This window comes from Salvelinus alpinus, chromosome 13 (genome assembly GCF_045679555.1).
Source record: "Salvelinus alpinus chromosome 13, SLU_Salpinus.1, whole genome shotgun sequence".
Classification (NCBI taxonomy): domain Eukaryota; kingdom Metazoa; phylum Chordata; class Actinopteri; order Salmoniformes; family Salmonidae; genus Salvelinus; species Salvelinus alpinus.
Window position 1 is genome coordinate 54,233,950 of NC_092098.1, and position 16,012 is coordinate 54,249,961.

The window sequence follows — 16,012 nt, forward strand, 5'->3', positions numbered from 1 at the left end:
CTTCCAGACTCCCTCCACCTATCAAAGGACGTCAGAGTACAAACATAGGTTAACCACCTAACTGAGGAACAAAATTTTACCTGGTATACAGAGAATACCCGAGCCCTGAAGAAAGCTTCCAGAACATTGGAACGGGAAAAATGGCGCTCCACCAAACTGGAGGTCTTCCGACTAGCTTGGAAAGACAGTACCGTGCAATACTGAAGAGCCCTCACTGCTACTCGATCATCCTATTTTTCCAACCTAATTGAGGAGAATAAGAACAATCCAAAATTGATTTTTGATACTAAAAAGCAGCATTCCTCAAGAGAGGATGGCTTTCACCAAAAAAATGTGATCATATTACTCCAGTGCTAGCCCCTCTACACTGGCTTCCTGTTAAGGCAATGGCTGATTTCAAGGTTTTACTGCTAACCTCCAAAACATTACATGGGCTTGCTCCTACCTATCTTTACGCTACGGTCACAAGACGCAGGCCTCCTAATTGTCCCTAGAATTTCTAAGCAAACAGCTGGAGGCAGGGCTTTTTCCTATAGAGCTAATTTTTTGGGGAATGGTCTGCCTACCCATGTGAGAGACGCAGACTCGGTCTCGACCTTTAAGTCTTTATTGAAGACTCATCTCTTCAGTAGGTCCTATGATTGAGTGTAGTCTGGCCCAGGGGTGTGAAGGTGAACGGAAAGGCTCTGGAGCAACGAACCACCCTTGCTGTCTCTGCCTGGCCGGTTCCCCTCTCTCCACTGGGATTCTCTGCCTCTAACCCTATTACAGGGGCTGAGTCACTGGCTTACTGGTGCTCTTCCATGCCGTCCCTAGGAGGGGTGCGTCACTTGAGTGGGTTGAGTCACTAACGTGATCTTCCTGTCTGGGTTGGCGCCCCCCTTGGTTTGTGCTGTGGTGGAGATCTTTGTGGGCTATACTCGGTCTTGTCTCAGGATGGTAAGTTGGTGGTTGAAGGTATCCCTCTAGTGGTGGGGGGGCTGTGCTTTGGCAAAGTGGGTGGGGTTATATCCAGCCTGTTAGGCCCTGTCCGTGGGTATCGTTGGACGGGGCCACAGTGTCTCCTGACCCCTCCTTTCTCAGCCTCCAGTATTTATGCTGCAGTAGTTTGTGTCGGGGGGCTAGAGTCAGTCTGTTATATCTGGAGTATTTCTCTTATCTTATCCGGTGTCCTGTGTGAATTGAAGTATGCTCTCTCTAATTCTCTCTTTCTTTCTCTCGGGGGACCTGAGCCCTAGGACCATGCCTCAGGACTACCTGGCATGATGACTCCTTGCTGTCCCCAGTCCACCTGGTCGTGCTGCTGCTCCAGTTTCAACTGTTCTGCCTGCGGCTATGGAACCCTGACCTGTTCACCGGACGTGCTACCTGTCCCAGACCTGCTGTTTTCAACTCTCTAGAGACAGCAGGAGCGGTAGAGATACTCTGAATGATCGGCTATGAAAAGCCAACTGACATTTACTCCTGAGGTGCTGACCTGTTGCACCCTCTACAACCACTGTGGTTTTATTATTATCTGACCCTGCTGGTCATCTATGAACATCTTGTCCATGTTCTGTTATAATCTCCACCTGGCACAGCCAGAAGAGGACTGGCCACCCCTCATAGCCTGGTTCCTCTCTAGGTTTCTTCCTAGGTTTTGGCCTTTCTAGGGAGTTTTTCCTAGCCACCGTGCTTCTACACCTGCATTGCTTGCTGTTTGGGGTTTTAGGCTGGGTTTCTGTACAGCACTTTGAGACATCGGCAGATGTAAGAAGGGCTCTATAAACAAATTTGATTGATTGATTGATTACATAAGGAAAAGGGAGGCATTTGGGAGGCAGACATGAAGCCAGACGTACCTGGTAGGGCTCGGCCAGCGATGCCATAGAGACCGAGTCAGGGAGAATAGCTCCTAGAGAATCCTGGCTGTGAAGAGAGGAAATATCCGTGATCTCTGGTTCGCTGATGTCCGTTAAGACGCTCTCACTGCTCACCGTGCTCCGCAGCAGCCCCTCCCCCTCGCACCTTTCAGGGCTGCTCTCATTGGGCGAGTCCAGCAGGAAGTGCATGTCCTGGAGGCGGGACCAGCGCTGGCTGTTCCACTCAAAGGTCCATCTCTTACTGATGGCCAGCGGGTCATCCTCGTCTGAATCCTCCGTCTGGAGAGAGGACATATGTATATTTTATTACAGCATGTATTTACTATAGATCGTTTTCCACGACACGACACTAACGTCAGGCACAGATGCTCGCTAAGAAATCAATCGTTATCTGCGCCCATTCAACAAGATTTAACATTTTAATTACTTCTAAAACAAAATTAAAAAAATTGGGGGGGGGTTGTAATATGCTTACAATGATGTTTAGATTCTTGCTTGAACAGTCTCTAAAATTATATTTGGTTGTGATCTTGGCAAAAAAAATAAAAAATAATGCAGCAGTTGTTGTTAGCTAGAATGCTAACGCTCATTGATATAAGCTGTAGCATTAGCTAGCCAAAGAGCCATTTTTACTGGGTGAAGTTGAAGTGTTTTGTAAGTATAAGGCAGTTGATTTGCGACGATGACAAACATTATATTAAAGCAGAACATTCATACGAGCCTTAAAAAATCCCATTATCATCCAAAAAGTAGTGTGAAATGCACTCATGAGCAACATGGAGAGGCGTTTGTTTGTTCTATAAGAACTTCCCACTGTTCTGCCACCAACTTGTGCCAATGTTTGTAAACACAGAAAGGGGTCTAATGCAAGACACATTTCTCAAATCGTTAACTACTTTATGAAAAATCACAAAACACTCAACGACCTATTATTATAAATGGGCAAAGTGCTACAACAAAAGCTTTGGTTGTTCTCATTGAATGGTGCTATACCCATAAACTACCACACAGGGGCAGCACTGAGTAGCCTTTCTGAACTGGATCCACAATATGTAAAAGCTCTGGCCACAATCCACTTCCTCATAATGTTAAAGTCTGTAGTATTATTCATTTTTCACTGATTCCAAGACGACAATTAACAACAACAACAACAACAAAATGCTAACTTGATCTCATCTTATCTGTGCTCCATATACATTGTTTATGGTGTTGTTTTGTGTCTGGAGCAAAGATAAGATAAGATAAGACTTTAGCTGACTTCTTCATTCACCAAGACACCAATTCTCAGTTAGGAGATAATAAAGGACAGGAAAGATGGAGGGGGACAGACAGACAGAGAGAGACAGAGAGAGACAGAGAGAGACAGACAGACAGACAGACACAGACAGTCTCTCTCTACACTCACGCTCTCTGTCTGTCTGTCTCTCCCCCTCCATCTTTCCTGTCCTTTAGACAGAGACAGACAGAGAGACAGAGACAGACAGATAGAGAGACAGAGAGAGAGAGAGAGAGAGAGAGAGAGAGAGAGAGAGAGAGAGGGGGGAGGATGAGAAAAGGGCAACCAGTGGAACACAAACAACAATACCACCAATAGTATGTGTGTATTTATCTTCCCCTACTATTCCTACTACAACTATTGGCACATTTCTAAAACACCGATAGCTGATAATATAACACCTGAAATGTCTTTATCTTTTTTATTTGTATTTACTGATACAATCTAATAGTTTTTTGTTGATGTTGTTCTGTGTCCTCTCACTTTTGTTAATTCACTTGCTGTGGCAAAGTAAACACGTTTCCCATACCAATAAAGTCCCTTTGAATAGAACGGAGAAGGATCGAGGAACTCACTTTCTTCCTGGAGGGGCTGACGTCTAGTTTCATGGAGCAACACTTGTTCAGGGTGTCGAGACGTCTGAAAGGACAACACAGAGAGAGACATTCCTTACGTCACAGAGAGAGAGACATTCCTTACGTCACACAGAGAGACATTCCTTACGTCACAGAGAGAGACATTCCTTGTCACAGAGAGACAGGTGTAATAACACATGTCCGGAGATTCTATAGCTAGAGGACACCTGATATCTCCAGGAGTGATTTTAATTTTATTTCACCTTTATTTAACTAGGCAAGTCAGTTAAGAACAAATTGTTATTTACAATGACAGGCCTCCTGCGGGGACGGGGGCTGGGAATAAAGAAAGAAATATAGAACAAAACACACATACATCACGACAAGAGAGACAACACAACACTACATAAAGACAGACCTGAGATAACAACACAATACGGTAGCAGCACAACATGGTAGCATCACAACATGGTAGCACAACAACATGGCAGCACAAAAACATGGTACAAACATTATTGTGCAAAGTCAAGAGGACCATCTAGTGGAAAGCCTTCCCAGAAGAGTGGAGGTTATAGCAGCAAAGTGGAACCAACTCCATATTAATACCCATACATTTTTTATGAGATTTTCGACAAGCAGGTGTCCACATACTTTTGGTCATGTAGCGTATTTCCCTCAGATTACACAAACCCACAAATAATTAGAAAACAGATCCAGTCTTGATAAACTCCCATATCTACTGGGTGAAATACCACAGTGTGACATCACAGCAGCAAGATGTGTGACCCGTTGCCATGACAAAAGGGCAACACAAACAACATTGTAAATACCACCCATAGCTATCTCTTTAATTATTTTCACTTTCACACTTCTAATATTTGCACATTGTTACAACGCTGTACACAGCCAATAATTATTTAAAAACTTTTGTTAGTGTAATGTTTACTGTTAAATTTATGATTGTTTATCTACCTTTTTATTTTGTTCTCTATTTCCACTTGATTTGGCAATGTAAACATATGTTTCCCATGTCAATAAAGCCCTTTGAATTGAAATTGAATGACAGCAGGCCTGATTTCCCTCTAAAATGATACCATCAGCTCTGCTGTCCTACAGCCGTTCTGAGGATAATCCTTTTACACTGCATTACCTTCAGCATACCAGTTATCTTTATGGGTAACGATGCTTACGGAGCACTCGGAGGACCACTTAATAAGCTCAGCAGGAAGTGAAACCCATTCAGGGTAACGCTATCCATGACATGGGGCGGCAGGTAGCCAGGTGGTTAGAGCGTTGGGCCAGTAACCGAAAGGTTGTCTAGATCGAATCCCCGAGCTGACAAGGTAAAAATCTGTCGTTCTGCAACCCTGAACAAGGCAATTAACCCACCGTTCCAAGACCGTCATTGTAAATAAGAATTTGTCTTATTTAACGAGGCAAGTCAGTTAAAGGTAAAAAAGCTAAGTGGCTGTTTAGATGCTACATGCTATATGCTATATGCTACATGCTATATGCTACATGCTACATGCTACATGCTATATGCTATATGCTATATGCTATATGCTATATGCTATATGCTATATGCTATATGCTATATGCTATATGCTACATGCTACATGCTACATGCTACATGCTACAGAAGGTGATTCCCAAATGGCACCATACTCATTTTAATGTGCACTACTTTTGACCAGGGCTCTTAGGTGTGTAGTGCATTACGTAGAGAATGGGATGCCTTCACTAGCATGTGGCATGTAACATCCAAACAGCCACTTAGCTAGCCAGTTAGCTAGCTAGCTAGCTAGCATGTCATGGATAGCGTTACCCTGAATAGGTTTCACTTCCTGCTGAGCTTATTAAGTGGTCCTCAGAGTGCTCCGTAAGCATCGTTAACCATAAACGGTATGCTAAAGGTAATGGGACTATACCACCATATAACACAGCCGGGGGGCGTATGAATACAAGTCCATCTAGAGACAGAGGGCAGAACCATGTCAAACTCCCCCGTTGTTAGTTCTATGTACTGTAGAACGGAATCTTGCATTGTATCATGTGTGTGTGTGTGTGTGTGTTCTCTTACCGACACAACGGTTCCACCAGGTCTCTGTCCAAGAAGTCATGGTCCCTCCTTACTGACGAGATATCTATAGGAAACTGGGAGTCTGAGAGAGAGAGACAGAGATAAGGGGGGAGAGAGAGATATTAGGGGAGAGAGAGAGAGAAGGGGGAGAGAGTGAGAGAGAGAGATAGAGATAAGGGGGGGAGAGAGATACGGGGGGAGAGAGAGAGATAAGGGGGGAGAGAGAGAGATACGGGGGGGAGAGAGAGATACGGGGGAGAGAGAGATACGGGGGAGAGAGATCGGGGGGAGAGAGATACGGGGGGGAGAGAGAGATACGGGGGGGAGAGAGATAAGGGGGGATAGAGAGATACGGGGGGGAGAGAGAGATACGGGGGGGAGAGAGAGATACGGGGGGATAGAGAGAGATGGGGGGAGAGAGAGATAAGGGGGGAGAGAGAGATAAGGGGGGAGAGAGAGAGACGAGGGGAGAGAGAGATACGGGGGGAGAGAGAGAGATACGGGGGGAGAGAGAGAGAGAGAGAGATAGAGATAAGGGGGGGAGAGAGATACGGGGGGAGAGAGAGAGATACGGGGGAGAGAGAGATACGGGGGGGAGAGAGAGATACGGGGGGGAGAGAGAGATACGGGGGGAGAGAGAGAGACGGGGGGATGAGAGAGATGGGGGGAGAGAGAGATAAGGGGGGAGAGAGAGATACGGGGGGAGAGAGAGATACGGGGGGAGAGAGAGATACGGGGGGAGAGAGAGATACGGGGGGAGAGAGAGATAAGGGGGGAGAGAGAGATACGGGGGGAGAGAGAGATAAGGGGGGAGAGAGAGATAAGGGGGGAGAGAGAGATAAGGGGGGAAGAGAGAGATGGGGGGAGAGGGATAGGGGGAGAGAGGATAGGGGGGAGAGAGAGATAAGGGGGGAGAGAGAGATAAGGGGGGAGAGAGAGATACGGGGGGAGAGAGAGATACGGGGGGAGAGAGAGATAAGGGGGGGAGAGAGAGAGACGGGGGGAGAGAGAGATAAGGGGGGGAGAGAGAGATGGGGGGGAGAGAGATACGGGGGAGAGAGAGATACGGGGGGAGAGAGAGATAAAGGGGGATAAGGGGGGTATAAGGGGGGAGAGATAGATAAGGGGGGAGAGAGATAAGGGGGGGAGAGATAAGGGGGAGAGAGATAAGGGGGGGGGGGGGAGATCTGAACTCATCATGAGGGGATGCATTAGCCCGCGGTTCTACATACCCACATATTGGTCACCAAGGGCAGACAGGATAATAGCCTGGCACACACACTGCCAGTTATCAGTCATTATTACACTGCCAGTTATCAGTCATTATTACACTGCCAGTTATCAGTCATTATTACACTGCCAGTTATCAGTCATTATTACACTGCCAGTTATCAGTCATTATTACACAATAGATAGGAGAGCGGAACGAGGAGAAACAACTGGCTTCTCAATATGAAAGACAACAGCTGTATAAATCTAGCTTTCTATCCCGTACAATGGGCTGCTGTGTGTGGGCTGCTGTGGGCTGCTGTGGGCTGCAGTAGGCTGCTGTGTGTGGGCTGCTGTGTGTGGGCTTACCTTCGTAGAGCTGGGCGTACTGTGGGAACCCTGCAGCCCTCAGCCAATCACAAGCCTCCTTGGCCTCGATCTCTGTAACAGAGAGTCACATTAGGAATACAGACGACTCACAGTTAAGCAGCTTTGTAAGCCTCTGTTTTTGTAAGCCTCTGTTTTTGTAAGCCTCTGACTATAATACCTTTATTGATGGAAAGAATAAGAGAAAAACGAGAGAGAGAGAGACAGAAAGAGAGAGAGAGAAGGAAAGAGAGACAGAGAGAGAGAGACAGAGAGAGAGAGACAGAAAAGAGAGAGACAGAGAGAGAGAGAAGGAAAGAGAGAGAGAGAGAGAGGGAGAGGAAAGAGAGAGAGAGAGAGAGAGAAGGAAAGAGAGAGAGAGAGAGAGAGAGAGAAGGAAAGAGAGAGAGAGACAGAGAGAGAGACAGAGAGAGAGAGAGAAGGAAAGAGAGACAGAGAGAGAGAGAAGGAAAGAGAGAGAGAGAGAGATAGAAGGATAGAGAGAGACAGAGAGAGAGAGAGAGAGAGAAATATACAAAGACTGAAAGAAAGAGTGAAACAGAGGAATAAATATAGACTGAAATGTTGGAGTAACAGAACGGTTTCCATGTTAGTATTGAAGTGCTCTGAGACATGGGAATGTCCAATGTCTGAATCCCATTGTATCTATTCGGCATTCCTTAATTCCATAGAGGGTTGAGAGCCATTCCCTACTGAACACCGTCTCCTCTGGGAATGCCACTGATCAGAGACAGAGACACAGTGAGACATTTGGGTTAATTTATAGTCCTTTATATCCATTAAAAGGTCCAGGTCACTGAAATGTGAATAATACTGTGAAATTGTAATAATGATGATACATGTCCTTTTTAGTGTAAAAGCTGTTTGAAAAGACTGTCTTAAAAATGTCAGCCTGTGTTGGTGGGATGGAGTTTTGGCTTGGTGACGTCACCAGGATGTAAATTAGTGTATAGACCAATAGGAAACAGAGTTCCAAACCTCTCTGCCACTAAAACGTTTCCCAGACAGTCCTAGCTAAATTCTTGCTTGAGAAATTGCTATTTGTTTTTGTTTTGACAAATTTTATTGAAAACAATCAAAGTAAGGTACTTAAAACATCTTCAGCTGACAGTCCCTGAAATTGGGCACTAGGTATATATAAATAGGTATATATTTATATCACTTAATTTATTGATTTCACACCGTTTAATAAGTCAGAAGCCAAAGCTCCAGACCTTCCTAGGACCATGTCAATGTCCTCTTTTGAATAAATGTGTACTTGCCTCCCCCTGGTGGTTCGGCTGCATCATTACATCCATTTATATCACTTCACTGCGACATTACGTCAAAGGGGCGATCCTTAGAAAAACATTTCTCCAGTGTTACAGGGCTTTGGTTTTTTAAATTTATGTTGATGTTTTGAGGTTAGACCTTAGCACATATAGCCGATTGGTGTTTTGAGAGATGGCTCTGCCTATTTTGAGTGGAAGGTTATTAATTAGTTGACGTTCCCTATTTTGCGTTTTAAACAGACAATCCTTTATCTCACCTTCCCTGTTTTAGTTTTGTTCCACCATTTTAGTTTGCTTCCTGTCTCTCTAAAATTTGCTGTGTGTTTTTCTTAGTGGGCAAATTTAGTGGGCGCTCATGGGGGGGGCTCTTTTAGGTTCCAGTAGTTGTTATGCAACTTGCAGTGGACACCCCCATCAGTGTCTTTCACAACCCCTCCTAACACCCCACCTCTTTAGATTTGGATGTTGTCAGCGACTCTTTCTTCTGTTTGAGCGACATTTTTGGGGGTTTTCTTGCTGGGGAACGTAACACCAGCTGGACTGTTTCACGCCACAGACATGGCAAAGCAATGGACTGCTTCACGCCACAGACATGGCAAAGCAATGGACTGCTTCACGCCACAGACATGGCAAAGCAATGGACTGCTTCACGCCACAGACATGGCAAAGCAATGGACTGCTTCACGCCACAGACATGGCAAAGCAATGGACTGCTTCACGCCACAGACATGGCAAAGCAATGGACTGCTTCACGCCACAGACATGGCAAAGCAATGGACTGCTTCACGCCACAGACATGGCAAAGCAATGGCTGACTTTGTTTCGGCCTCCCATCTACGACCAACCGATCGAAGCGCAGCTCAGAGTAAATATTTATTGCATTTTCCTTTTCCAAATGGGCGGTTATTTAGAATGCATAAGATTCTGTATTTATGATAGAATAGCTGCCTACGGCCCGATAGAGAGAAATTATTTTTGCTCCTCAGTCTTCCCGCTCTTTCATTCAAAACCCAACCCCCTTTCTTTGTGTAAACAGCTGTCATATCTGTTCCGTCCGCTAGGGACGTTTTCCTTTATGACGTAATTTGTAATCAAGGTATGATTCATTCTGTGTATATGTAATTCTGTGTGATTAGTTAGGTATTTAGTAAATAAATAATTAAACCCAATTTGTATTGCTGATTCAACTTGTTAGCCAGGGTTCGTGAAGATAACCAAGAATTTGCAACTTTCAGATGAGACTGAAATAAGGTGACGATTAATATTGACTGCTATTGATGTAAAAGATGACCAGGTCTTTAAGAGTTTATTCGGAAGATAACAGCTCTATAAACACTCTTTCGTGGTGCCCCGACTTTGTAGTTAATTACATTTACCTGATTAGCTTAATCAGGTAATATTAATTACAGAGAAATAATTTTATAGAATAGCATGTCATATAACTTAATCCGGCATAGCCAAAGGCACGACAGCTGCAATGAACCTTTAGAACGAAGAGTTTAAATATTGAACCTGTGAGCATAGAGTGCTTTACAGAAAACACCCGAATGAAATCCTAATAGAGGAAGTAGAAGGAGGAGACTGATGAACACCTTTCCTGAGTTCTGTCGGTGGCTTTTAACCCCGTTGGAAACTCTGACTTCCAATCGAATGTCTTAGAAGTATAACAACTATAGCAGTATAACACTGGTGTTGTGGAGGGTTTAACATCCAAAACCAGCCATGCAAACACGGCCAGACAGACACATATACACACGTACGACACACATGAATGCACACACACACACACACACACACACACACACACAAGGCCACACCCCATCAACTCAATACTGCGGTTTCAAGTTGCCATTTATATATGACACATTTTTCACCTGAAACACGCTAAACTGGCAGGCTCCTGTGTGTGTGTGTGTGTGTGTTTATAAGCAAACCCTAATTAAAATACTATGCAGGGCCTTGTGCTGATTAGAGTTAATGAAGGCAGACAGACAGGCAGACACAGAGTGCAACACAGTGTGTGAGAACTCTCTCCTAAGTGTCAAACATCCCAGAGATAGGAGAGATAGAGGGATGAGAGGAGGAGAGAGAAGAGAGAGAAGAGAGAGAGAGAGAAGAGAGGACAGAGAGAGGAGAGAGAAGATGAGAGAGAGGAGAGGAGACAGGAAACAAATTCTCACCATAATCCAACAATTACACACCTTTTCCGGCCACAACATTCTCTGCATAACTCTCTCTCACTCTCATTTCAATTCAAGGGGCTTTATTGGCATGGGAAACATATGTTTACATTGCCAAAGCAAGTGAAATGGATAAACAAAAAGGGAAATAAACAATATAAAAAGAACAGTAAACATTACACTCACAAAAGTTCCCAAGGAAAAGAGACATTTCAAATGTCATAATATGTCTATATATACAGTGTTGTAAACTATCAAAATAAATGAAGTCCCACACTCCAGCAATTTAATGTGTATTTACCAACGTTTCAGCATCACTGTGTCTTCCTCAGGGTGATGTCATGAATACTTGAACCAGGTTATGTAGACAAACCGTCTCGGTCCCTCTCTCGGTCCCTCTCACAGTCCCTCTCACTGTCCCTCTCACTGTCCCTCTCACTGTCCCTCTCACTGTCACTCTCCCTGTTACTCTCACTGTCTCTGTTCGCCGTCTCTGTCCATCGCTGTCCCTCTCACGGTCACTCTCCCTGTCTCTCTCACTGTTTGTCTATGTCCCTCACACTGCCACTCTCGCTATCTTTGTTTCTGTCGCCGTCTCTGTCCATCTCACTGTCACTTCACCGAGGCCCCAGATTACTCGAACAAACCAATGTTACAATCCAATGAAAATATATGGTAAATAACAAGTGCAAAATCTAAGAAATCGCTAAATCACTAGCGAAGGGAAAACCGGCCACCTCTTCCCTCCATTCTACTAGCTAATGTACAGTCACTAGATAATAAGACGGACAACCTCTGATCGTGGATCTGCTACCAACGAGATTCTCGGAACAGCAATATTCTCTGCTCTTTGACAAGATAACCCCCATGGCTATCTGACTCTATGGATTCTCCATTCACCATGCGGACAGGACAGTGGAGTCAGCAGAATCAAGAGGGGGAGGGAGTTTGCCTCTTCATCAAGAAAAACTGGTGTGCTGACTCCAACGAGGTGGAAGAGAAATACCTGATGATCAAATGTCGACCCTTCTACATCCCGAGGGAGTTTTCAGCAGTTATCGTGACTGTTGTGCACATTCCACCTCAGGACAAGAAAAATAACAAGCTGACATCCAGAGGCTGCTTTTCTGGATGCCAGTGATTAATTCCGAGTCATTAATTAAGACATGTGATGCCCAACTTCCCTCAACGTGTCCTTCACCACTAGGGGGGGCGATAAAGTCCTAGATCACCGTTATTCTACCCACAAAACAAGCATGCAAGAACCTCCCTCGTCCGCTATTTGGCAAATCAGATCATGACTCCGTACTCCTGCTTCCTGTTTACGAGCAATAGCTCAAACTAGGAAGTAAATGGTGACTCGCTCCGTTGAGAATCGGGCACCAGAATCAGAGATTACGCTACAGGAGTGCTTTGCTAGCGTTGATTGGAATATGTTTCGAGAAACCGCCGATAACATTGACGAGCTAACCACCTCCGTCACCGGCCTCATTAGGAAACACCTCGGCGACGTTGTGCCCTCGGTGAAGGTTTGCTGTTTCTCCAATCAGAAGAGGTTGTTGCTAAACTAAAGGACAGGGCCACCTCACACAGGGCTATCCCAGACAACCCGCCGGCTACGCCTGAGGACAGGAACATGACTTATCCCAGACAACCTGGAGGCTACGGCTGAGGACAGGAACATGACTTATCCCAGACAACCTGGAGGCTACGGCTGAGGACAGGAACATGACTTATCCCAGACAACCCGGAGGCTACGGCTGAGGACAGGAACAAGTACAAGAAGTCCCGCTACGACCTCAGCAGAGTCAACAAACGAGCAAAAGGACAATATAGGCAGGGCTGCAGTCCATTACGATTTAAAAACGAAGACCCAGCCGTGATCTGCCCAACGATGCCTCTCTACCAGACGAAGTCAATGCATTTTATGCACGCTTTGACAATAACAGCATCGTGCCGGGGGTGAGGGCTGCCACCGACCCAGAGGACTGGGCGCTCTCGCTCTCTGAGTAGGGTCTTTAAATCAGGTCAACACCCACAAGGCTGAGAGGCCCAACGGTATTCTAGGGCGCGTTCTCAGAGAATACGCAGAACAGCTGTCAGAAATATTCACGGTAATTTTCAACTTCTCTTTGTCCCAGTCTGTAATCAACACATGTTTTAACCACCATCATTTCTGTTCCTAAGAACATGGCCTGTCATACTATTTCTCCCCAGACAGCATCAGATACATGGTCTTCCCATAGAGAGACAGAGAGGTGCTGTTTCACTGTCCAGACAGCATCAGATACATGGTCTACGCATACTGAGACAGCATCAGATACATGGTCTACACATACTGAGACAGAGAGGTGCTGTTTCACTGTCCAGACAGCATCAGATACATGGTGAACACATACTGAGACAGAGAGGTGCTGTTTCACTGTCCAGACAGCATCAGGGTGTGTGGTGAAGATATGGTGTCACCAGAAGGGGAGGGGTGTGTGGTGAAGATATGGTGTCACCAGAAGGGAAGGGGTGTGTAGTGAAGATATGGTGTCACCAGAAGGGGAGGGGTGTGTGGTGAAGATATGATGTATCCAGAAGGGGAGGGGTGTGTGGTGAAGATATGGTGTCACCAGAAGGGGAGGGGTGTGTGGTGAAGATATGATGTCACCAGAAGGGGAGGGGTGTGTGGTGAAGATATGGTGTCACCAGAAGGGGAGGGGTGTGTGGTGAAGATATGGTGTCACCAGAAGGGGAGGGGTGTGTGGTGAAGATATGATGTCACCAGAAGGGGAGGGGTGTGTGGTGAAGATATGGTGTCACCAGAAGGGGAGGGGTGTGTGGTGAAGATATGGTGTCTCACCAGAAGGGGAGGGGTGTGTGGTGAAGATATGGTGTCTGTCCAGAAGGGGAGGGGTGTGTGGTGAAGACATGGTGTCTGTTCAGAATGCATGCCTATGTAGTAAAGTGCCCATTTGTCAACGTCTGATTTCTGATTGTCTTAACTCACCACGTACACCACAGAGAGATGGTAGACTGAGACATGAAAGATGAGAGACAGAGAGACAGAGATGAGAGACTGAGAGATGAGAGACAGAGATGAGAGACAGAGAGACAGATGAGAGACTGAGAGATGAGAGACAGAGAGATGAGAGACAGAGATGAGAGACTGAGAAACAGAGATGAGAGACTGAGAGATGAGAGACAGAGATGAGAGACAGAGATGAGAGACAGCGAGACAGAGATGAGAGACAGAGAGATGAGAGACAGAGATGAGAGACTGAGAGATGAGAGACAGAGAGACAGAGATGAGAGACAGAGAGATGAGAGACAGAGATGAGAGACTGAGAGATGAGAGACAGAGAGATGAGAGACAGAGAGATGAGAGACAGAGGGACAGAGATGAGAGACTGAGATGAGAGACAGAGATGAGAGACTGAGATATGAGAGACAGAGAGACTGAGATGAGAGACTGAGAGATGAGAGACAGAGATGAGAGACTGAGAGACAGAGATGAGAGACTGAGAGATGAGAGACAGAGGGACAGAGATGAGAGACTGAGAGATGAGAGACTGAGATATGAGAGACAGAGAGACAGAGATGAGAGACTGAGAGATGAGAGACAGAGATGAGAGACTGAGAGACAGAGATGAGAGACTGAGAGATGAGAGATGAGAGACTGAGAGATGAGAGACAGAGATGAGAGACTGAGAGATGAGAGACTGAGAGATGAGAGACTGAGAGATGAGAGACTGAGAGATGAGAGACTGAGATTATAGACTGAGAGATGAGAGATGAGAGACTGAGATTATAGACTGAGAGATGAGAGATGAGAGACAGAGATGAGAGATGAGAGTGTGCAACATTAAGTCATTTGAGATGACTGCTCTCTGTTGGTGATAAAGCATAGTGAATATAGTACACAGCGTCTGCCTGTCTTTCTGCCTGTCTGTCTTTCTGCCTGTCTGTCTGTCTGTCTTTCTGCCCTCCTGTCTGTCTGTCTTTCTGTCTTTCTGTCTGTCTGTCTTTCTTTCTGCCCTCCTGTCTGTCTGTCTTTCTGCCTGTCTGTCTTTCTGCCTGTCTTTCTGTCTTTCTGCCTGTCTTTCTGTCTTTCTGCCTGTCTGTCTGCCTGCCTGTCTTTCTGCCTGTCTTTACTGTAGCTAGTATGGTATAGAGTGCTGCAAGCCGGCAAAGAGAGATATCTGACACCCACTTAGACAGTGATGTGTAAATAGACTGGGTAGTGGATAGTGCAGCTGATGTACGTAAAATAATATGCATTACATCCATGTAATAACTGCTACTGTAAACCCAGAGAGAGAGAGAGAGTATGTCTGCACTATGACAGTCTTCTGCCACGCATCAACTACACCGTGACAGTATTGCCATGGCAATGAGTAGTAAGGCTGATGTAAGATAAAGTTCATGCTGATCATACCCTCAGTGACCTTGTGTGACCTACAGACTATGAATCCAGACAGAACTAAGAACAGCAGAACACAGAGGTTCTATTCTGGTTCTAAAAGGTTCTACACGGAACACAGAGGTTCTATTGTGGTTCTAAAGGTTCTACACACGGAAGCCAGACATTCTACTATGTTTAACAATGAGCCACTTCTATCCAGAGGTTTAAAGTCGTGTTGACATCACAGCCCTCTCCTACTTCATCTGATGATGTCAGAAGCGCACAGACAGACAGACAGACAGACAGACAGACAGACAGACAGACAGACAGACAGACAGACAGACAGACAGACAGACAGACAGACAGACAGACAGACAGACAGACAGACGGACGTGTTACAGGCATACAATCCCATGCACATACAAAGTGAGGAGAAACCCCATCCCCTTCCTCCCCCTACTCCCATATCCTGTGGATTTACAACCCAATCCAGGCGCAATAATCTACTAGGTGGGAATGAAGACACACGACCTGCAAATTACTAACAGGTTATCACTGGATTTCTTAAAGGAGAAGTTCACACAAAAAACACATCTGGGCCCTTTGGTTGTTTGTCAATACCCCAGATTTCTAGGTCCATCTTTTGAGTATTATAGATTTATGTATTTTTATATATCAAAATGCTGAATTACCTCAAATGCATTAAAAACGATATATTTATTGTTACATAAACAACGATTGGTGTCTTGGCACTGAATTGACAAATAAATGTGTTGTTTAAT

General features: G+C 45.4%; 1 protein-coding gene across 3 annotated transcripts in view; it reads right to left on the reverse strand.

Annotated features, from left to right (window-relative positions):
- The window catches only part of LOC139537933 (stAR-related lipid transfer protein 13-like), a 142,691-nt gene that overhangs the window by 59,738 nt on the left and 66,941 nt on the right, over nt 1–16,012 (reverse strand). For all 3 annotated transcript variants that reach the window (XM_071339834.1, XM_071339833.1, XM_071339835.1), the window contains 4 exons: nt 7,372–7,443; nt 5,794–5,875; nt 3,714–3,777; nt 1,842–2,141 (listed from right to left, as the gene is read on the reverse strand). In XM_071339834.1, the coding sequence (XP_071195935.1) occupies nt 1,842–2,141; nt 3,714–3,777; nt 5,794–5,875; nt 7,372–7,443 (518 nt within the window). The remainder of the gene's footprint in view (nt 1–1,841; nt 2,142–3,713; nt 3,778–5,793; nt 5,876–7,371; nt 7,444–16,012) is intronic.